This window comes from Oncorhynchus mykiss, chromosome 2 (assembly GCF_057628025.1).
Source record: "Oncorhynchus mykiss isolate SJ-2025 chromosome 2, ASM5762802v1, whole genome shotgun sequence".
NCBI lineage: Eukaryota > Metazoa > Chordata > Actinopteri > Salmoniformes > Salmonidae > Oncorhynchus > Oncorhynchus mykiss.
This window is the reverse complement of record NC_143023.1, coordinates 82,203,780-82,226,791: the sequence shown is the minus strand read 5'-3', so window position 1 is coordinate 82,226,791 and position 23,012 is coordinate 82,203,780. Positions and strand designations below refer to the sequence as shown.

Sequence of the window (23,012 nt, the reverse complement as noted above, 5' to 3'; positions counted from 1 at the left end):
CCTTGTCTGTCTACCTTCCTGCCCTCCATCTATCTATCATGACTCTCTCGTTCCCTCTACACTCTCAGGTTGCTGGGTAATTCCGTGGATGACGTGAGGTCAGAGGAGCCCCTCTCCACCCTGCCCCCGTGTCCCTCTCAGCCTATCTGCCGCTGTGTCCTATGGCTTTTTATTCCTATGTGATGACAGAATGGGCTCATGTAGGGATAGAAGCCACTTAACACACGGCGAGAGAGCTACATGAAAAAAACTGGAAGTGATCCAGTCCTAGTTGGCCCGTCCCATACGCCTGGTACATATGGTTTGATTAATGTTCCCTGCTTCTGATTTCATGTTCCCTGAAGTTAAGCTACATTTGTGCTCATCCTTCAGATAACGAGTTAGCTCATTGAAGTGCTCAGAGAAGAGGGAGTCAGACGCTGTTATGGTTGTCAGTGCACCTGTTTTTGCTTCCAGGCACAAATAGTCTTTCCTGTTTCCAATTTCTGATGTGTTGGTGACAGCGGCGGTCTCCAGAGATGGATGTTGGAAAATGTTCAAAATACGTCATAAACCAAAGGAAGAAACAAGCAAGGAGAAACCAATGCAGATTTTTAATAACCACTTTAAAAGAGGCACTAAGTGAACCACTTTACAATACAAGAGGCATTGTATTTCCATTTCTTTTCTCTCTTACTCTCCCACTTTGATTCTGTTGCACATTATTAAAATAAAACTTTAACATTGAGCATTGCACCAGGAAATCATCTACCTACAACAACATACTATATAAGATACATATAAACAAGATAAAGCACCTTTTTTGTGCTAGTAAATAATATTCATAATTAAACAGTTGGAGGACAGACGGAGGACTGAGTGTGTGTTTTGTGTGTGGTAGTATCAGTGCATGGGAGGAGCTCCTAAAACAGGTCTCAGGACTGTGAATAGTCCTTGGATACACCTGAGTTCGTACAGATGGAAGCTTTCCTAATTTCCTTTCCTAAAGACCTACAGATGAATACTTTTTTGGAGGAGGTTTTACACAGTAATTTTACATTAAAACAAAAGAAACTACAGAGAATCAGCACAAACAGTTGGCTACAGATCTCATGTTCCCTTCAGATAGAGGACATTGGCGTTCACATTACAATAACAAATAACATAGCACCAGTTAATGTTTATACAAAGGCTAATACAATGAATGTCAATGCAGTACAGTAAGGTAAAAATAATACAAAAGGAGTACTTATTTGAGAAGCATACACAAAAGGTGCACTGACAGTTTAAATCAGTTGGGATGAAATTTGGTCCTGTTGCATAAAAAAAAAAAAAAAATCCTCTATGAACACTTTGTGATTGTGAAACTTTCATGCATTATTTTGAAATATTATTAAAAGTAAGGTTTTATTTTCAAGTATAATTTTTTTCTTTCATTTTTCTAATGAAATATAATCTCTGAAAAATATAATGTTCAACATAAGAATAGCAGGAATTAGTCAATGATTTGCCTTACTAGCATTTTCATTCTAGATTCATAAAATCATCTCTGCCATTAGTCCTCACGTTTGTGTTATAACAACACATTTACAAGAGAAGAAGACATAAAGTGACAACATAAGTATTTAGACAAACATTTCACAGAGGAGATCCATGCAATCTCATTCATGGTCATGAAATGTCTTTTCAGTCTTTTAGTCCCCCCCCCCCCTCCCCCCTCAGTTTATTGATTCTGAAGTGTCCTTCCTCAAAGGAATCTTAAAACTGGTGAGCTTTTGGCCAAACAGCTGGCTCAGGAGGTTGTTCTGAGACTCTGCTGTCCTATAGGAGTGGCTCTCCATGGACCTCACCCCTGTCCTTGGCCTAGACTTATTCAAGGAATTGTTCATAGGGGGCGCTGACACTTTAGAAACTGGGGAATGAAGAGCCCGTCCAAGAGTCCCCTTTTTGGCTTTGTAATCCCCATTAAGATGATGCACCATCTTTGCTTTCTTTGGCGTGCAGTTAACGAGGAAGCTTCTCTTTGGTTGAAGGCCTAAACTCCCTGATGTTTTGTGCTTAGAGACTATTTTGTTGCTGACCACATCATCTCTAACGGAAGAGAGCACCGGGTAGTCGCTGGGGCCGTCTGATTTCCTGTGAACCGCCAGACTCTCGCACTTGCTAGGTCGGAACTTATTTCTGGCCTTGACGTCGACACCAAGGTTCTCCCGTGTGGCAGGAGAGGAGACCCTCTGTAAACTGTAAGGTGACCTCATCTCCTTTCTCTTCTTCTGTTCTTTTCTCACAGAGTCTTTGTCTTCGCTGGATGCCGGGCCCTGGGAAGTGAGCTTGGTGTGGTGGACTGGTGTTGACTCCATGGCCCTGGGGCTGTTGTTGGAGCGGTGTTTATTAATGCTCTCACTGGGCTTGGGTGTGGAGGCTTTGTCCTTTTGCTTGTTGTCATGGCTGTGAGTGCTGGTTGACTGTTGCCCTTGCTCATCCTCCCTCATTTGGTACATCACAATGGTAGATGCCTTATGCTTTGTAGGAGGATGGTGGAGGTCATGTGAATAGGGTGTCTTTGAGCTAACATACAACTCCTCATCCGATGCTGTTGCATCTCTCCTCTGTATCTTCTTCCCTTCAGCTTCTGCAGTGCTAGTCTGTGTGCTGCTCTCCGGAGTGCTCTGATTATCATCTGCGAAACAATCCCTCTTCTCTTCAGGTGTAATGCTCTCAAATGGATTGTCCTCTTCCTTCACATCACATGGATCTGTGAATGATTTGCCATCCGCCTCAAAAATGTCTCTAATAGGCAGCTTTGACGAAGGACTGGGAACAATGTCCTCTGTTTTGGGTGTAGCAGTGGAGAGACCTTCAGAGCCCAGGTGAAACGTACAAGGCTCCAGCTCTACCAGCATGTCAGTGTATTCCTCAGCCATTTCCTCAGTCTTCACACTGGCATCATTTTCAGTGTGATATTCACCTGCACTGGTCTGTGTGTGTACAGAGGGTTTCAGAACTGGCATCTCAGCACTCCGATTTAAGTGCAGTGAGGCTATGCTGGCGATGCCACTGTCAGAGCTGTTCTCTTGTAGACTGTCAGCGAGAATCTTTCTCTTTTTGCTTGCTGGCAATTCACATTCATCGTTCTCTTTGGAGGCAGATGTTTTGATAGGTCTGAGAACTCCTCTGAACTTAAAGATCTTATTCCCTCCTGACAAGTGCTTTTCCATGTGTCGGTCAAACTGCTCTTTCTTAGAGAAGGTGTAGTTGCAGGTGCTGCAGATGAAAGATTTCTTGATCACATGCATGACGTCTGCACACAGCTCACAGGTGTAGAGGGTTGTATGCTTTGAGTCAAGCGCATCCATCTCTTCATGCTCACTTTTCAGATGCTCTTTTAGTTCCTGTGGCTCTTGATAGGTCACTGGGCATTTGTGGCACAGGAAAATTTTATTTAAGTTGTGCACAACTAGATGTCTCTGAAGCTTGAAGGGTTTGGGGAACTGCTTGCCACAGTGGTGACAGTCTCTCGAGGGGTCTTTACAGTTGGGGTGCATCTCCACATTCTTTGGCGCCATCTCTGTTTTGTGCAGAACCTCAACTGGCAACAGCATGCTAGATTTCCCCACTTTTTCAATGTTCCCTTTAGGCTTGACAACTTTGGGCTGAGCTACCTCTGTAGTTTTCACCTCCTGCCCGGTGGTTTCTACTATGGATGGTTTCTCCTTGTTGGAGACCTTATTGGACTCTCTGCTGGCCTTGCTAGGGCGGCGTTGCATGATGGAAGTGATAAAGTTCTTCACGGCTGACTCCTGCATGCCAGAGCCTGGCAGACTCCCCAGGATAGCGCTGTGTGACTGGCCCTTGCGGGCAAACTGCGTGGCATGTTCCCGTAAGTGCTCATTGTACATCCACACGTCCGATATCTCCTTCAGGCACATACCACAGGTCCAGATGCCAGCCTTGTTCTTGGCGTGTTTCTCCCTCAGGTGGTCCCTCAGCTGCTCCCGGGAGCTGAACTTGCGCTGGACGCACATGTAGCAGGTGGGTGGTGGAGAGGGGTTGTGGGATAGCTTGTGGAAGTTGAGCTCCCCCAGGGTTAGGAACCAGGTGAAGCACACCTTGCACTTGTAATGTTTTTCCTTGATCTTTAAGCCACACTCTTGTCGTTTTCTTCCTCTGCGCTCTGTGAGCTTTTTGGGCTTTGCAGTGTCTCTGGTCTGTGCATCATCAGTGCCAATGGGTCCAGCTAATGGGATGTCCTTGTTCGAGTCAAATAATTGAATTTCAGGTAGCTGGAATGTGGTATTGAGGTTTGGGATGTCAATGCTGTGGAAAGGGGACACGTTGTCTGTAGCACATGGCTCTTCGGGATAAGGTGCAGAAGGGGCTATGATAGGAAGAGGATGTTGTGGGGTTGGGACTTCTGCTTTACAGGAAGTTTGGTCAGAGGAGATCACAGCATCTGTAACAAGGTCATTGGAGGCACTCCATGCCAATGATGCTTTGTCGATAGTGCTCTCAGGTGGGCATAGGAAGGCACTGCCATGCTTCACAGTATTCTCATGAATGTCTTTGTGATCTGTTGTGTCTCGTTTCATGTTACATACTTTCTTGGAATCACACTTTAAAGTGCTATTATGACACATGTTCAACATGATAGCATCATCAATGGATATCGTTTCATATTTACAAGGTTCATTTTGATTGTTGACAAAAGTTCGGTCCAAATGATTTTCTCTATAGTCATCTTTCTTTTCCAGATACAGGTCAGGAGGAGGATGGTCTTGAACTAATGATGAATCGGGTGATAGTTTCTGCTTCTTGTTCTTCTTGCCATAAACCTTTGCACACTTTTTCCTTTTCAGTTCCACGTTTCTAGAGGGGAATAACTGTGAGAATGTGCTTTCGTCATCAAGGAAAGCATTCAAATGAGGGATTAGTCCAGGAGGGCTTGCAGGAGAAGATTTAAAACAGGTGGGATTCTCCACTTCATCTGTTGGGCCACCTTTTTTCTCACATTCAATCTTTACTGCAACCTCTCCCAGTATCTCTGTGGAAAGACTCTGGTCTGAAGTCTGTTGCTCACATGCCTCTTTTGTGTCACACAAATTCTCTCTAGATGTTTCATACTCCCTACTAACATCCTCACTTGCAGATACTCCATAATCGCTTCCAACATCCATACTCACATCTGCTAGGCCATTGACAATCTCTGACAAATGTGTGCCTTTCCCCTCTTCTGTATCAGTGTTGCTTTGAATCAAGTCCATATCTTGGGTGAGTATATTTGTAACCTTTATTGGAGACATGGGTATCTGTTCAACGCCACTGTTACTTGTTACAGCAAATGGGACATCCTGTTGCTCTGTAACTTTGTGTTTAACACTATAATTGATTATGTCTTGTTTCTCAGGTGACTTGCAGTATTCTTGCTTTAGCCGGGTTTGGAATTCAGGAGTAATTGTCTGTAATAAGTCTGTTTTCTCGTTCACCTCATTGTTTTTGTGCTTCTGTGGTTTGTAGCTTTTCTTGGCTTTTGTCAATTGAGGAGGCATTTGCTGAACTATGTCATCAACTAACTTTGCCATATTTGTTTCACCTGTGGTGTCCTCCAGGATTACATCTGTTTCTCCTTGTTTGGTTATGAAGTTGCTATTACTTGTCTCAGGGCAGTGATTGTCAGAGACATCATTGCTTTCTGTTTGCAAACAGGTCTGTGGAACGAGGAGCTCTAGATCATCTTTCTGTTCTGTTTCTATAGAGTTGGATGTTTGGTAACTGTGTAGACTCCCTTGATGATTTGCATTTTCCAAATGTGGGCTTCTTTCAGTCCTGATCAAATGTTTCATGGCCTTGTGTCTCTTTAATCCTGGCACCGTCCGGAAAAACATGGCGCATATCTCACACAGATTTGTCTTTTTCTGCGTGGTTTCTTCCTCTTGCTTGTGGGTTGCTGAGCACTGACCTTCCTCCACTGTTAGAGATTCTATTTGGTCTGATGGTAATGGGGTTGGCTCATTCTCAGAGATGATCAGTGGTTTGGGAGTGAGCTGATCATCTGAGATCTCCTTTATCAAAGGATGGGTGTTCTGCTCACTATGGACCTCATTGATATCTAGGACTTCTGGCAGCACCTCTCGATCCACTCTTTTTACCAAGTCAACATGTAAGTCCAAATAGTCAATAGTTTGAAGGGGAACCGGGCAAATGTCCAAATCCTCCTGTATATCGCCAATGGACTGAGCAGTGTTCTGAGAAGGGAGAACCAATAAAATGAATGGAAATGTTATGTCATTTTGGATGCTGCTCTTGTTCAAAGATTCATCTGGTGGACTTAGCTTGGCTGTATGGTGTGGACTCAAAGGTGACTCTGTGTATATGTCACACATTCTTTTGTCTGACGTCAATGCTGTGTCATCGCTTAGATCAATGTCACACATTGTTTTGTCTGACATCAATGCTGTATCATCACTTAGATCACAAGGTTCACAGTCATCCTTGGGCCTCTGCTTGATGGCTGGCTCATCCTCATCCACGTTGGCTGGGGAGATAGGAGTGTAATCAAACTGACTCAGTTGTGGAGGCTCATCTGGAATGTAATTGTAGTTCAGTGGGCTTAGTTTGAAATCATACAGTGAAACAGAGACTCTCTTCATAAGGGCCTCCATTGCTTCAGATGGCTCTGTTGCAATGGTCAAGGGTAGAGGAGAGGGAATGCAGGCTTCAGTGCTAGAGATTTTACACTCTGTGATTCCCAAGTCCAGTTGAGTAGGACTTACTAAAGAGTACTCCATCTCAGCTGTTATGGTCAATGGGTTATCAATATGCAGTGCTTCTTTGGCATTTAGGTCATCACAGTTTTCTTCCTTAAGAGATTGTGTGTCATGGATTGAGGCTGGGATAGTATCCATATTATTGCATGTGATTGGCTGGGATTGTTCTTGTTCTTGTGTGTCAGGGTTCACCACAGGTGTGTGTGGAGAAGCTGGTAGAACAGGACTGGATGGAGGAGCATCATCTGGAATGTTATCCAGCCTTTCGTCCATCTGCAAATCCTCTTTGCGTGGTGAGTGCTGGGAAAATGCCATGAGATGTAAAGGAACTTGTTCCTGAATGTCTTCAACATCTGCAATCTCTTCTATTTGTCTGTGTTTGGCCTCACATTCAGGTTCCTTTTCTGTTTCTGCTTTTTCCTCAAGTGTATGTTCCATCTGTGCATCACTGTCAAGGTCACTGTCATGCTCAGCAATGACCAACATGGTGCTTTCATCATCTGACTCAATGTTGGAAAAGGTTGAGCCATGGTTACCATACTCTGTATTGGTTTCCGTCAACAGTGAACTGCAGGGCTTATCTGTGACAGTCTCCAAGAAGAGATGGGTTGATTGATTGGCAATGTCATTCTCAGGGGTGCTACACCTCAAATGAACTGTACAGCTTATCACCTCATCCTGTATTGTACTGTCAGATTCAATGTTGTCTTCCTCTGTTACACATGCTGTATTGTCCTCCGTCTGTTCATTTGCAGATGGCGAAAGACATACACTCTCAGAGTGACTTTGGACATCTATGGATTGTTCCTCAGATGCATTTTCTACCTCTTCAAGCATATTATCCAAGTTATCATCCATTTCCTGCTCTGCTAGGTTGGAACCTTTGGAGGGCTGGCTCACATACTTAGTATTACAACTGATGTCCTCCACTAGCTCTTTTGGCTCCTGATGCTCATCAATGGTAGTGTCTAGAAGCTCTGTATGCTCATCAATGGATGTATTTAGAAGCCCTCTGTGCTCATCAATGGAAGTATCTAGAAGCTCCGTATCCTCATCAATGGAATTATTTAGAAGCGCTCTATTCTCATTAGTGAAAGTATCTAGAAGCTCTATATGCTCATCAATGGAAGTATCCACAAACCCTCTATGCTCATCAATGGAAGTATCTAGAATCTCTGTATGCTCATCAATGGTAGTATGTGGAAGCTCTGGAGGCTCATCAATGGTAGTATGTGGACGCTCTCGATGCTCATCACTGGTAGTATGTGGAAGCTCTGGAGGCTCATCAATGGTAGTATGTGGAAGCTCTGGAGGCTCATCAATGGTAGTATGTGGACGCTCTCGATGCTCATCAATGGTAGTATGTGGAAGCTCTGGAGGCTCATCAATGGTAGTATGTGGACGCTCTCGATGCTCATCAATGGTAGTATGTTGAAGCTCTGGAGGCTCATCAATGGTAGTATGTGGATGCTCTCGATGCTCATCAATGGTAGTATGTGGAAGTTCTGTATACTCAAGGAGGGCCCTTTTGGCTTCAATGATTTCATCCCCACAGTCCTCTAGCTTATGGTTCTCACAGGTCTCCTTAGTCATTGGTGGATTATCCATTTCAGTGGTTGAGCAGTAATCAGTTTCTATAACATAACTGTCTTCAGTGACTTTGTTCCTGATTGGCATGTCTTTGAATTCTGACCCACTGTCATTGTAAGGTATAGACTCACTTGGCTGCAGAGAAACAATCTCTTTTACAGCAGGAGGAAGCTCTGTGTTTTCAGAGAGAGGAGGCTGTAATTCGAAGTGTGTTGATTCAACGTTCGCCTCATCAGGAATAACCTTTTCATTATGATCTCTACTCTCAGCAGTATCAGCAGATGGAGCTTGGCTTTCATTGAGTAAGTGTTCTGGGCTCTTAGGTGAGGTGAGATTTGGCTCCTCCACTTCAGGTGTGATGGGATCATTTTTGAAAATGGAATCTGATATCACCTCCAGGCTTTTTGTCAGGTTTTCTGCATAGGTCTTACTCTCTAGAATCTCTTCAGATTTCTCTATGGCAGTTCTCTTGTCAACACCCATGCCTTCATCTTTGTGGTCGTCCTGTTGCAGTTGCTCTTTCTCTGCATTTGAGGTTGTGGTTATCATACTGTGTTCACAGTCATCCATCTCGCTAAACTGTTCAAGAATACTGGGTACAGCATGGGTTGGAGTATGATGACCCTCCATCAACTCAAACTCAAATGGACTGGACCATGGTAGACCAGGCTCAGCAAAGACATCTGAATGTGGGTCAGACAGCATACTTGACATGCTTTGCACAGGGCAGCCCATATCCAGACCAGTGTCTTCATTCTCAGATTTGTGGTCCAGTCGCAGAGGGCAGAATTTTCTCATCTTCAGCTGCTTTGGAGACTCAGTAAGCAGTGGCGGACTACTCAGCTTGGCTGTCTGGAGCTGATTTTCTAACTCTGTCACAATCCTCTTTATCTCTAGATCTTCTGACACATAACTGTTGAGATTCACCCTGTAGTCCATTATTTTGTCTGGCAGAGACAAAGGAACATGATTATAATCTGATTTCTTTTCATTTGATTTATCAGAGTTGTCTTTGTATTGGGACATCTCATATAGTGACATGGGGAAATCAACCATTAGGCCCCAGTCCCTCTGTTCCAAGAAAGGAGAAAGTAAGGATGATGAGCTAAACACCTCCTTTTTGTCATTTGTGGTATCTAAGGAGTTGAAACCTTCTTTGTGTAATGGAAGGTCAGTGTAGAGGCCATTGTCATATCCTGTCTCCGAGAGGTCCCCAAACATTGACGATGTGTCAAATGAGAGAGGAGACTTCATAAGACTCTGGTCTTGCTCTATGGGGTATGGGATGAGATGGGATGTCTCTTTCTGCGTCAATGGTTGGTGAAATTCAGTTGGAGACAGGCACACTTTCAGTACACTGAAAAGAGGTGTGGACTTGGGGACTACCTCATTGTTGAACGTCAATGGGTTTTTAATGGAATGGACACTCTCCTTGTGTTCATCAAAAGTAGAAATGTTTGATATCTTTGAATGTGGCTGTGTAGATTGCTCTGCTATTCTTTTGTGTACTGATTTTTCGTTTGAGGATGTTTCATTCTTTCTGAATTTATTATAAGAATGTCCTTCCTTGTTGTCTGTGGCAGGATGTGATGATTGAAGGTGGTGTGATTTGAGATCAGAACTAGTAGATTGAAAATGTATTGATTCCCCTTTGGAGGTCTTGTTGGTTGTCCTTAGTGGTGTGTTTTTGTCAGAACTTGCTATTGTGTCAGTTTCTCTACTAAATGAGACATCTTTCTCCCTTGAGGGCACATCTGTGCTTCTGCATTTCTCAAGGTTTTTGACTGCACTCCTCACCTTTGGTAGTGCTGATATTGGATCAACATCTTCAGTATGTGAGTTAGTGATCCTTGAGGCCACTGAATTGTCTTTGTTAGTAGAGTGGAGAGTCTTATCAGCGCTATACCTCTTAGTAGATTTGGTGAATGTCAGTGCTAGTTGTGTGCTAGTCTCTTTGCATATCTTTTGTGGAGATCGCTCATAGGTTCTCTGCTCGGAAGAGTCTTTCCTCCTGATCTCCACTCTTTTCTCCCAGTCTGAGTCTGTGTGGTCAGTGCTTTTGGGGCTATTGATGCTATCGCTGGAGAAACTCACAGACGTGCTGACTTCACTGCTTGTGGATGACCTGCTGCCTCTCCTCCCAAGTATCTGGCCAGGTTTCTCAGGAGATAGGGAGACTTCTTCAGTTTTCTTCACCTGAAAGCACTCTTTTGACTCGTGCCTCCATGCTGCACTGTCCCTGTCGCTCCTAGCCCGCCATTTGCACTCCTTTGTGTAGGTGTACTTGCAGCGGCCACTTTGGCTCAGGCGACCTTGGCTTGCTATCTTCACAGGCTCACGCTCGTCATCTGAGTCTGAGACATAGTCATACTCCCCAAACATTGGGTTTGGCACGGTGGGTGTAAGTCTCTCCATCACCAGCGAGAACTGAAGGTTTTTGGTGCCTTTTACATGGAGCTTGTTTAACTTGTTTTTCTGTTGAACTATTTTGTGGATGAGTTCTTTGCTCCAGGTACCGGCACCGGTCCTTTTCCTTTTACTCTCCCTTGCTGCAGTCCTCTGGGTTGGGGAACTTCTGTTTGCAGAGGAGACTTGGGAAGAGGTTGAGCCTCTCAACAATGAGCTATTCTGGAGATTTCGAACTCCACAACGTTCGGAAAATTTGCTGGATAAGAGGAACCTTGGAGTGTTAATGTTTTCCTCTTCACCTTTGGAGTGTTTTCTTATATCTTTCACTTTATTTTCTTGCTCCCTCGGTTTCTCCCCTGAGGTGATCCTTGAATCTTTATGAGACACTTCTTTTTTTATGTTAATTTTCTCTTCCTGCTCAAAATTCAGAGAAGTCTTCTCAAGTTTGTTTTCTGTGTGCTTGCTGTCTGTCTCAAAGCTCTCAATGTCTGAGTCATAAATATATTTTCCTTGTGTCAGAGACCTGTTATCTTCAGTAGATTGTTTGCTTTTGCTCTCAAAGACCATTGAGTCTTTGGTTTTTAGAGTATGCCTGTTCGACGATACTTTGACAGTGCATAGGTCATCATCTGCGAATGCATCAATGAAGCTGCTGTCAATCTCTGCATTGTCTGACTGATACCCCAGTCCATTTAGAGCCTCAGTGATTAGGCTATCTAACTTTGCATCCTCTATCTCCAAGTCAGGAAGTGACACAGGAAGGTTACCTTCCCCAGAGAACAGGTTGAGTTTCATGGGGTCGTCCTTAGAATCCCCTTTTATTTCGCTGTCAGACATGAGTTCTCCGTTCTTATTGAGCCCCAGCAGAGACAGGTGAAGGTCAGATGGACACCTTGCCATGGAGACACTTTGACATAAACTGGTCCCAGAGGATGAAGCTTTTATCATGTCATTGTGAAACTGTGTTGAACTTCCTGGTGTTCTTCTGGTGTCATCCACCTTTTGTGCAAATGCATGCTGTCCACAGTATTGCTTATGGCCAAGAAATGCGGCCAGGTTAGTAAAGTTCTGATCACACTGCTTGCACGTGAGAAGCACGTCCAGTTGGTCAAGGTTTGCCGTGGCTAAAGACGTAGCTAACAGTTGATGTGCAGAGTATGGTGGTGGAGGTGGGTGATGCTCCAACCCAAAGCCCTCCATATAGCCCTTGTTGCCATCCATACTAGGCTTTGGATGTCCGTTGTCGTGCAGGTAGCTCATCATGTCATCTTTTGCCCTCTCTGGGGTGTAAGGCAGGTTACGGGAGGCGTCTGAGTGGAAATGATGAGCGTTAGTGCTGAGGTTATCTGTAGGTCCTTGTGCCTTTACTTGGTGCTGGGGATAGAATGGAGGGGGATGCCCAGTCTTTGATATCTGGCTGTCCTCAGAGAGGTTGACAGGGCTAGTTGAGGCTGGGGAGAGTGAAGAACATGTGCTGCTAGAGGCTGGGTTATGGACTGGGGAGGGCGAGGGAGATTCATATGGTGATACCATTATAAGCTCCATTGGTGGGACCTGTAATGGTGGATATCCATGTGTTCTTGATGATGCCCCAGGTACTGATTGGTTCATTCCAAAATATATGGGCTTATTCTTGGACTCACAGACCTTTGCGTGACTTGTCTCAACTTTAAAATGTGGTATTGTACTGCAGCCCTGTTTAACACTCTCTTGCCTTGGGTTTGAGAATCCTTTACTAGGTCTATTGTTTAGGAAAGAGCTGGGACTTTTCAGTGAGCCATTCTTATGTGATTTAGTGTCATCCTGCCAGTCAGAGGGTGCTACCAAATAAGTGAGCTTTTGGTTGCTTAGTTGCCTAGACAACTCAATCCTGTTTTGGTTTGGCATGGCAGAAGTGAGGCCTATCTGCTGCCATGGCATCCTACCGCTTTTGGATGTGTTTGGCCTTTGATCTGGCTGGTTCTGAAACTGAAACGTATCATTCATATTAGGATAAGGCATAGTGTTTTGGTCAGCTGGTGAAAAGTTCTTATTCAGTCCCTCCCATGAGTGTGGTAAGCTACTATGGGCCTTGGTGTTGATTATTTTGTCAAAAGGCATTGAACCCATGTGGATACTATTAAGTGGAGGGCTGCTGTTGTAGGCTTTGTTTGGAAAGTGCATTTGGGAGCTTGGACCTTGTGCAATATTTTTGGCATGGTGTACACTGCCTTTAATAAGTGTTCTCTGGCTGTCAGCAGCAAAGTCTTTGGAGGGGCAGCTCCTCTTGCTCCCTGAAGCGAGGGCAGGATCCCTATGGCCGAACTCCTCCATGCTCTCTGGCAGGGCACTCTTACCCTTCTCCGACTGCTGGGAGCTAAAGCCAGAGCTCTCACTACTAGCCGAGTCCTCACTCAGGCCCCTGGGGCAGTCCATAGAGGATGCCGCCCCTTGTCGAGCTTGCAGGTACTGTGGTAGCTGTGGAGGATGGGGGTAGGAAGATCTGTCCTCTGGCTGGTCACTATTGAATTGAGTGTTATTCTGAACCCCCTCCTTTCCATCTCCAGATGGCTGAAAGGAAAAAGAGTTATGAGTATCCTGGGAAGAAGCCAAAGATGAGGAGTCTATATAGTCCTGGGATTGGGGGTTCTGATCAAAGGCAAAAGGGTCTGGGTTTGAGTCCTCCGACAACTTGTATCCGTACTGAAACAGAAAAGACACAGAGCTACCATTCGCCTTGTTCGCCTCCTTGAGAACAGTGGATTTTTGTGAGGAAATGCCATAGTTAGCACCGTTAAAAGTCCTCTCTGGAGACTGCCAGTCATTGGAGCCACTCAACTGAAAGTCTGGGAAGAGCAGCTGGCTGCTTGGCTGTGAGTTATTATTGTTCACAATTGGGCCTGGTTGCTGCTGCTGGGGTGGGAGTTGGTGGGTGGATGTCCCACCTGTGGTTCCCAGTAGCTGTGAGGTATAGCTTGGGGAGGTGAGGTTGGAAGAGGTCTCCTGGAAGCAGCGGCTGTAGTTGAGTTCCTCCTGCTGCAGCTCGGCCTCTCGCTCTGGTATACTGGGCACGTGGAACCTGTAGCTGCCCGTAACTGGGCTTCGGCTGGCCTCCATCTTCTTGGGTGGCGAGACCTTCTGCTGTGGGTAGGCAATGCCAATAGTAGGGTTGGAACGTGGATTGGTGATGCTGAGTCTGTACAGCTGCTGTGGGTTACCGCGCTCCGACTTCCCCGACCTCTTGCCCTTGTCTCTGCTCCGGCACTTCCCACTGGGGGACTGGGGGCTGCCTTTACCACTGGGCCATGTCCTGTTGCTGGAGAACTTAGGCCGGTTCTGCAGTGACTTGAAGTCTATTTTCCCCGCCTGCTGAGGTCGGATCACAGCCTCGCGCTGCTGAGTATAGTCCCTGTCCTTGTCTACAAACTTGGCTCCTCTGCGGATTGTCCGAGCCTCCACGCCTGCACCTGAGAAGTGCTCTGAAGACTCTTTTGTGGCTTTCTCACTGCTGCCGTACTGCTCCAGTGCAGTGCATTCATCCTTCAGTTTGGACTCAGCATCCAGCTTTTTGACAGCATACGTGCGCTGAGTCTCTCCTGCCATGGTGCAGACGAGAGGTGCTGTACAGGCCTGGTCCTCAGAGGCGTTATCTGGGAAGCAGGAGCATGATGAGTCTGGGAGTCTGGAACAAGATGCTGCTTCCAGTGGCACAAACAACAGAGATGGGAGGGCGGCTCTCTGCACGATTATCTCTCCGCTCTCATCGTGGACCACTGATCTGGCAGTTTACCGTCTGGGAGTCCTGCAGAGACAGACAGGAAAAAGAGTGGGTCAGATTTCTGAACATCACCACATTTCACATAAACAGTTTAAGCACTTTTGCTTTCATTGAGAAGCTTTTCATTAAAAAAAAGCATGAAAATTGCCATTAGAAATGCATTTCTGTAAATGTATGTTGTATCAAGAAGAATAAAATGCTTCCACCTGAACAAAGAAAATACATTTAAAATAGTGAATCATTAAAACAACCTATTCAATCAATCACCAACCATCCAGGTATAAAGTTACACATTACTGTTTGTAGAACAGAGAAAAGAAAAGTTACATAAATCAGCTGGGATATTTGCTTTACAAACCAACAGAGCAGGATGGGAGGTGAGCGATTTAGTAAAAAAGGTTAACATTTTCCAGCTGTTGCCAGGAGAGAGCAGTATTGCCACAGTTTTGCTTCACAGTACTGCCACACAAGGCACAAATACAGTGTACAGTCTGCAGGGATCCTAGATCAAATGTACTTAATCACATTATAAAGTAGTCCAGATATATCTGAAAACAACATCCATTCAACTGTTTAACTCACTCAGTGCACTGTCATGGTCAATAGATATGAATCTCCTATAGCTATGATATAAATCAATATGCTTTTATAGACAAGGCCTGCATACCATAAGGTAGTGCCTACTGAATGGATCTGACTGGAATAATATCACACCAGGTGTATCACACACAAAACGTACATGCAGAGCAGAAATGCATCTAACCATGCTACTGTAACAGTGAGGTCTTGTTCTGAGGAACACTGTGGCTCATAGGAGGAAGAGGATTCAACACTGGACACACATTGCCAATGAGTAAATCATTAAAAAAGACCCAAAGAACAGCAACACAATGCTAGACTGTTTGGCTGGTTGAGAAGGTATGCAGGTTTAGATCATGGAGCAATATCAGAGGATTAGTCATTGGGCCTTTAGACAGTGAGGAGGGCGGCGGACGTTTACGCGTGTTGCCTCAGGCATCCCAGACACTGCTTATATCCTGGATTACTTTGGGCCTCAGGCATCCCAGACACTGCTTATATCCTGGTTTACTTTGGGCCTCAGGCATCCCAGACACTGCTTATATCCTGGTTTACTTTGGGCCTCAGGCATCCCAGACACTGCTTATATCCTGGTTTACTTTGGGCCTCAGGCATCCCAGACACTGCTTATATCCATCCTGGTTTACTTTGGGCCTCAGGCATCCCAGATACTGCTTATATCCTGGTTTACTTTGGGCCTCAGGCATCCCAGACACTGCTTATATCCTGGTTTACTTTGGGCCTCAGGCATCCCAGACACTGCTTATATCCTGGATTACTTTGGGCCTCAGGCATCCCAGACACTGCTTATATCCTGGTTTACTTTGGGCCTCAGGCATCCCAGACACTGCTTATATCCTGGTTTACTTTGGGCCTCAGGCATCCCAGACACTGCTTATATCCTGGTTTACTTTGGGCCTCAGGCATCCCAGACACTGCTTATATCCTGGTTTACTTTGGCCCTCTGCTGCTTCGTTTGAGGTCAGACCAGAAGCAGCTCAGAGTTAGTGGCAGAATGTTCCCCCCTAGGTGAAGTCTGTGACTCTCCTGCTCCACAACGTAGTAACACAGACAGCAGGTGAAAGTCATACACACACCCACAGTGACTGTGTACGCTCTTTGTACTTAGGACCTTTAAGATCATTTGGGGACAGGGAGAGAAAATAATCACACGCCAACGCTTGCTTTGCAGTAGGAAAAGGCAATGAATGTGGGTCTTTACCCATTCAAATAGCTCAATGTTCCTCTTGATGAACAGTCCCCACTGTTCATTTGTCTTGCAATAAACAATTTTTGGCCATTAACAGATTGATATATTTATTATATTATATATATTTTTTCCCTGTCACTAGATAAGTAAGTAAGAGCAGCTGAAATGGCCAGTAAGTAAAGTTGATAGTTGCAGATGATTGGTTAAGTGGAGGCTAAAGGAAGTTTAATGAGCAAATGTAAACGTGATGGTCTTAAAGACATGGGAGGAAAAACATCTGGCTTGACGTTGTTATGCTATAGTTCCTTTCCTATGTCTGTGTCTGTGTATCTGTGTGTGTGTCTGTGTGTGTGTCTGTGTGTGTGTGTGTGTGTGTGTGTGTGTGTGTGTGTGTGTGTGTGTGTGTGTGTGTGTGTGTGTGTGTGTGTGTGTGTGTGTGTGTGTGTGTGTGTGTGTGTGTGTGTGTGTGTGTGTATTTGCAGATATGCAAGAAAGTTCACTGAATTGATATATGACTTGATTTGCCCTTTTCTCTCATTCTCAAATACACACATTCACAAAAACATACATGCATGCACACACAGTACAGTGCAACCCACAATTAGGGACGCCTGGCTTTCCCTGCCCTGTAAAGAGCAGGCCTATCTATTGACCTCCATGGCCCTGTGACACACATGGAATGGCTCTGTCCCTGTATTTTAACAGCACAGGCCTGCTCTGTAATTACACATCTCAATGACAATGGCTGGGGATGGGTGTGGTAGATGTACACAGAAAGAGAGAGTAGGAGCACAGACAGGGACAGACCACTTTCACGAGCAGAATGACTCTTCAAATGCAGGGCACAGGGACAGACCAATTTCACTAGCAGAATGACTCTCCAAATGCAGAGGACAGGGACAGACCACTTTCACTAGCAGAATGACTCTGCAAATGCAGAGGACAGGGACAGACCACTTTCACAAGCAGAATGACTCTTCAAATGCAGGGGACAGGGACAGACCACTTTCACAAGCAGAATGACTCTTCAAATGCAGGGGACAGGGACAGACCACTTTCACTAGCAGAATGACTCCAAATTCAGGGGACAGGGACAGACCACTTTCACTAGCAGAATGACTCCAAATTCAGGGGACAGGGACAGACCACTTTCACTAGCAGAATGACTCTCCAAATGCAGGGGAAAGGGACAGACCACTTTCACTAGCAGAATGACTCTCCAAATGCAGGGGACAGGGACAGACCACTTTCACTAGCAGAATGACTCTCCAAATTCAGGGGACAGGGACAGACCACTTTCACTAGCAGAATGACTCTCCAAATGCAGGGGAAAGGGACAGACCACTTTCACTAGCAGAAGGACTCTTCAAATGCAGGGGACAGGGACAGACCACTTTCACTAGCAGAATGACTCTCCAAATGCAGAGGACAGGGACAGACCACTTTCACTAGCAGAATGACTCTCCAAATGCAGGGGAAAGGGACAGACCACTTTCACTAGCAGAAGGACTCTTCAAATGCAGGGGACAGGGACAGACCACTTTCACTAGCAGAATGACTCTTCAAATGCAGGGGACAGGGACAGACCACTTTCACTAGCAGAATGACTCCAAATTCAGGGGACAGGGACAGACCACTTTCACTAGCAGAATGACTCTCCAAATGCAGGGGACAGGGACAGACCACTTTCACTAGCAGAAGGACTCTTCAAATGCAGGGGACAGGGACAGACCACTTTCACTAGCAGAATGACTCTCCAAATGCAGAGGACAGGGACAGACCACTTTCACTAGCAGAATGACTCTCCAAATGCAGGGGACAGGGACAGACCACTTTCACGAGCAGAATGACTCTTCAAATGCAGAGGACAGGGACAGACCACTTTCACTAGCAGAAGGACTCTTCAAATGCAGGGGACAGGGACAGACCACTTTCACTAGCAGAATGACTCTCCAAATGCAGGGGACAGGGACAGACCACTTTCACTAGCAGAAGGACTCTTCAAATGCAGGGGACAGGGACAGACCACTTTCACTAGCAGAATGACTCTCCAAATGCAGGGGACAGGGACAGACCACTTTCACTAGCAGAAGGACTCTTCAAATGCAGGGGACAGGGACAGACCACTTTCACTAGCAGAATGACTCTCCAAATGCAGAGGACAGGGACAGACCACTTTCACTAGCAGAATGACTCTCCAAATGCAGGGGACAGGGACAGACCACTTTCACGAGCAGAATGACTCTCCAAATGCAGAGGACAGGGACAGACCACTTTCATTGACAGAATGGCACTTCTAGGGAAGGCTGAACCTATAGAGAGAGGAATTCCTATGTTTTATCTCATTACAACACTTAGCAGCTGACAACAGAATCTACTTTCTATCCAACATTCCTTTTTATTCATTAATTTATAGCACTTTGAGTGATTTCACCAATTTGTTTGTTTTGTCTTTTTGCTTGTGATGCCTGTATATTGTTGCGTCTAAAATGTATATGCAGTCCAAATCCCAAGAGGAAAACAAAAGGTCTCTTGTTTATATAGGATATTCACATGATACAGAGACAGACTTTAAACAGTCAGAATATATCTCCTCTCTCCGCTAATGCACAAATAAAAAAGCTTCTGATGGATCCCACAGGTTTGGTAGAAAATAATCCAATATCTGTCAGAAATCTGCCAAACTGAAATGGACAACTGGACATGAGGCATGTGCTTAATCCTGCATGAGGCCGTATTAAGCACACTTCTATGAGACAAAGCTAAACCCCAAGAATATAGCTACAAAGGAGTGCGTTGAAAAGACTTCTGAATTCTTCTGTGCAATTCCAGTGAATTTGTTCGATAATGAATACCCCACTGCCAGTGCCAGTACATATAGTATGCAACAGTTACAAATAGACTCAAATTAGTTCGTATGGGAATGAATAGAATAACACATCTGGCTTGCATGTGAATTGGCAACACCCTAAACCCTGTTGGTATGTAACATGAGTCTTTACATCTGCCAGAAGACACACCCACATTCCTTCCCTTCAGATCCTATCAGATCATCTCAGCATAGTGGATCTGATATGGACATCTCTCATACCATTAGTGCTGACATGCCTGACAATCATGACAGGGATCCCCCCCATGAACTCTGCAGGCACCACAATACCCACTAGCACGGGAGTTTAAACCAAATAAGATCATGATGAAATATAGCCGTGATGAAATGTGGTAATGCCTCAGTACTTTTGACAAGCACAATGGATAATGTCTAGTTGGTTTATGGCCTTGAGGGCAACACTAGGATAAACTGTGTGGAGTGTGGACTACTTTACAGAGAGTGTGAGACACTTTACAGTGCAAGTGAGAGGCCACAGTAAATTGAAGAGGGCCTGTTATTCAGCCTCTCTGTCTCTGCTACAGAGAGGAGGAAAGACACCAGGTGAGAGAGAGGTGAACCTGGAGGATACAGACCCACAACCAGGACCAGAGGTGATCAGAAATGTTGCGTGTCGATTCCATTCAATTCAGTCAATTGAGGAGATACATTGGATTTCCAAATCAATTCAAATCAAACTTTATTTGCCTCAACATGTGTAGACAGCAACAGTGCAGTTCAAGAACAAGAAAATATTTACCAAGTAGACTAAAATAATAATAAGTAACACAATATGAATAACAAGAACGAGGCTATATACATGTGGCACCGGTACCGAGTCAGTGTGCGGGGGAACAGGCTAGTTGAGGTAATCTGTACATGTAGGTAGGGGCGACATTTCTATGCATAAGTAACAAACAAACAGCAAGATCAGGCTGTCAATGTAAATTGTCCGGTTGCGATTTTTATGAATTGTTCAGCAGTCTAATGGAATTATTAATGAAGTCTAATGCAGTCTAATGCACTTATTAATGAAGCCAATGACTGAGGGGGTGTATTCCTCAATGCCAAGAGCATCTCCTTCCAGCTGCCCACTGCACTGAGGCTCGGAAACACTGTCAACACCGATAACTCCACAATAATTGAGAATTTCAATAAGCATTTTTCTACAGCTTTTTGGCCATGCTTTCCACCTGGCTACCCCTACCAACAGCCCTGCACCCCCTGCAGCAACTTGCCCAAGCCTCCCCCATTTCTCCTTCACCCAAATCCAGATAGCTGATGTTCTGAAAGAGTTGCAAAATCTGGACCCTTATAAATCAGCTGGGCTAGACAATCTGGACCCTCTCTTTCTAAAATTATCCGCCGCAAATGTTGAAACCCCTATTACTAGCGTGTTCAACCTCTCTTTCGTATCGTCTGAGATCCCCAAAGATTGGAAAGTTGCCGCGGTCATTCCCCTCTTCAAAGGGGAGACACTCTAGACCCAAACTGTTAAAGACCTATATCTGTCCTACCCTGCCTTTCTAAAGTCTTCGAAAGCCAAGTTAACAAACAGATCACAGACCATTTCGAATCCCACCGTACCTTCTCCGCTATGCAATCTGGTTTCCGAGCTGGTCATGGGTGCACCTCAGCCACACTCAAGGTCCTAAACGATATCATAACCGCCATCGATAAAAGACAATACTGTGCAGCCGTAGTCAAGGCTTAGCCGTGGCTAAGGCTTTCGACTCTGTCAATCACCACATTCTTATCGGCAGACTCGACAGCCTTGGTTTCTCAAATGACTGCCTCACCTGGTTCACCAACTACTTCTCAGACAGAGTTCAGTGTGTCAAATTGAAGGGCCTGTTGTCCGGACCTCTGGCAGTCTCTATGGGGGTGCCACAGGGTTCAATTCTCAGGCAGACTCTCTTCTCTGTATACATCAATGTTGTCGCTCTTGCTGCTGGTGATTCTCTGATCCACCTCTACGCAGACAACACCATTCTGTATACTTTGGCCCTTCTTTGGACACTGTGTCAACTAACCTCCAGACGAGCTTCAATGCCATACAACTCTCCTTCCGTGGCATCCAACTGCTCTTAAATGCAGGTAAAACTAAATGCATGCTCTTCAACCGTTCGCTGCCCGCACCTGCTCGCCCGTCCAGCATCACTACTCTGGACGGTTCTGACTTAGAATATGTGGATAACTACAAATACCTAGGTGTCTGGTTAGACTGTAAACTCTCCTTCCAGACTCACATTAAGCATCTCCAATCCAAAATGAAATCTAGAATCGTCTTCCTATTTCGCAACAAAGCATCCTTCACTCATGCTGCCAAACATACCCTCGTAAAACTGACTATCCTACCGATCCTTGACTTCGGCGATGTCATTTACAAAATAGCCTCCAACACTCTACTCAGCAAATTGGATGCAGTCTATCACAGTGCCATCTGTTTTGTCAGCAAAGCCCCATATACTACCCACCACCACAACCTGTATGCACTCGGTGGCTGGCCCTCGCTTTATATTCGTTGCCAAACCCACTGGCTCTAAGTCATCTATAAGTATTTGCTAGGTAAAGCCCATCCAATAGCCCATCCAACTACCACACCCCCATATTGTTAATTTTTTAACTGCTGTAATGAAATGGGTATGACCCCCAACCCTGTCTAAATTTCTCTGTTTGTAACGACATTTCCATCCACAGTTTTTATGCAAGTAAAGTCATACGGTATAAAAAGAAATAACGACAGCTGTGATGGAAACAGGTAAGAAAAATGAAATGCCGACAGACAATTTGTTCATTCTACATGGTGGGATCTTTTTTTGTCCGTAAAATGTATTGTGTGAGAAATGGAGATGGAAATGCCTTTGTGAAAATATTGAAATATTAATCTTCATATCGACGTAAACTTGAGTCATGCGATGAGATGATATGATGTGTGATCCTCCAACTACGACTCAGGAAACCATGCAATTCATTAGGCTACAGATTAAATAAATGATGAACTTTACAAGGTGGTGAAAGTGCATGGTGGTCTTGATGCTCCTTTCCAATAAATATTGAGGGTCTTATTCTGGTGACATGATGATCAATGCTTGACTGCCGTTTGAAAAATAAAAATATTCTCGCTCTTATCAATAATAATCTCATCATGTAGACTAGCCTACCCGTGTTGTATCTGCGAGTTGCTGGCTAAAACACACGTGCCAAGACCAGAGTAGGCACATTTGCTATTTAACGTATCAGTTTTTGTGACAAACTTGGTGGTAGAGTTGAAAATGCGATGGAAACCCATTGGACTTTAGATTTTTATTTGGTACATGTAAACTTAAACGAAAAATAACATTTTGTGTGCACTATGTTATCACGCACTGATTTTCATCCGCAACAAGTCCGTTTGGTGGAAACACACCTCTGGTAGGAAAATGTGCATATTTTCTTTCAAAAAATTTGCATGAAAATCTGTCACTAAATGTGGAAGCCCTTCTATCCACCAAGTCCCTGAGTGTTACTGTTAGGTCACTGGTATATGTTTCCATATTGTTAGGCCTGGTCCAGCCTCCAGCCAACCTCTGAGTGGTATTTAGCAGCTTGGGAGGGGATGCCGGGTGCCCGTGGTCCTGGCTGGGTTGGGGACTGGCTGTGAAAAGTCACATCCCCTTTCCATTTCCGCAGGGCTCTGAAAGCCGGAGTGTCTACTGTGTCTGCCGCGCTCTCCATCAATGGCCGGCCAGACGTGTGTGTGAAGCGGGCCCCAATGAAGGTTCTCCCTAATAGGCCTCATAGTGCTTGATCTGGCCCTAGAGGGTCTGGAGCGCCAACAGCCAAGCCCATACATCATGTCTGGTGTTTGCCCCT

The 23,012-nt window shown here is 45.0% G+C and overlaps 1 protein-coding gene across 1 annotated transcript in view; it reads right to left on the bottom strand.

The window, feature by feature from the left end:
- Positions 1 to 578: 578 nt before the first annotated feature.
- The window catches only part of LOC149985256 (uncharacterized), a 536,389-nt gene continuing 513,955 nt past the window's right edge, over positions 579 to 23,012 (bottom strand). The window contains exon 7 of the mRNA XM_090209390.1: positions 579 to 14,523. Within this exon, the coding sequence (XP_090065516.1) occupies positions 1,698 to 14,324 (12,627 nt within the window). The 5' untranslated portion in view covers positions 14,325 to 14,523 and the 3' untranslated portion in view covers positions 579 to 1,697. The remainder of the gene's footprint in view (positions 14,524 to 23,012) is intronic.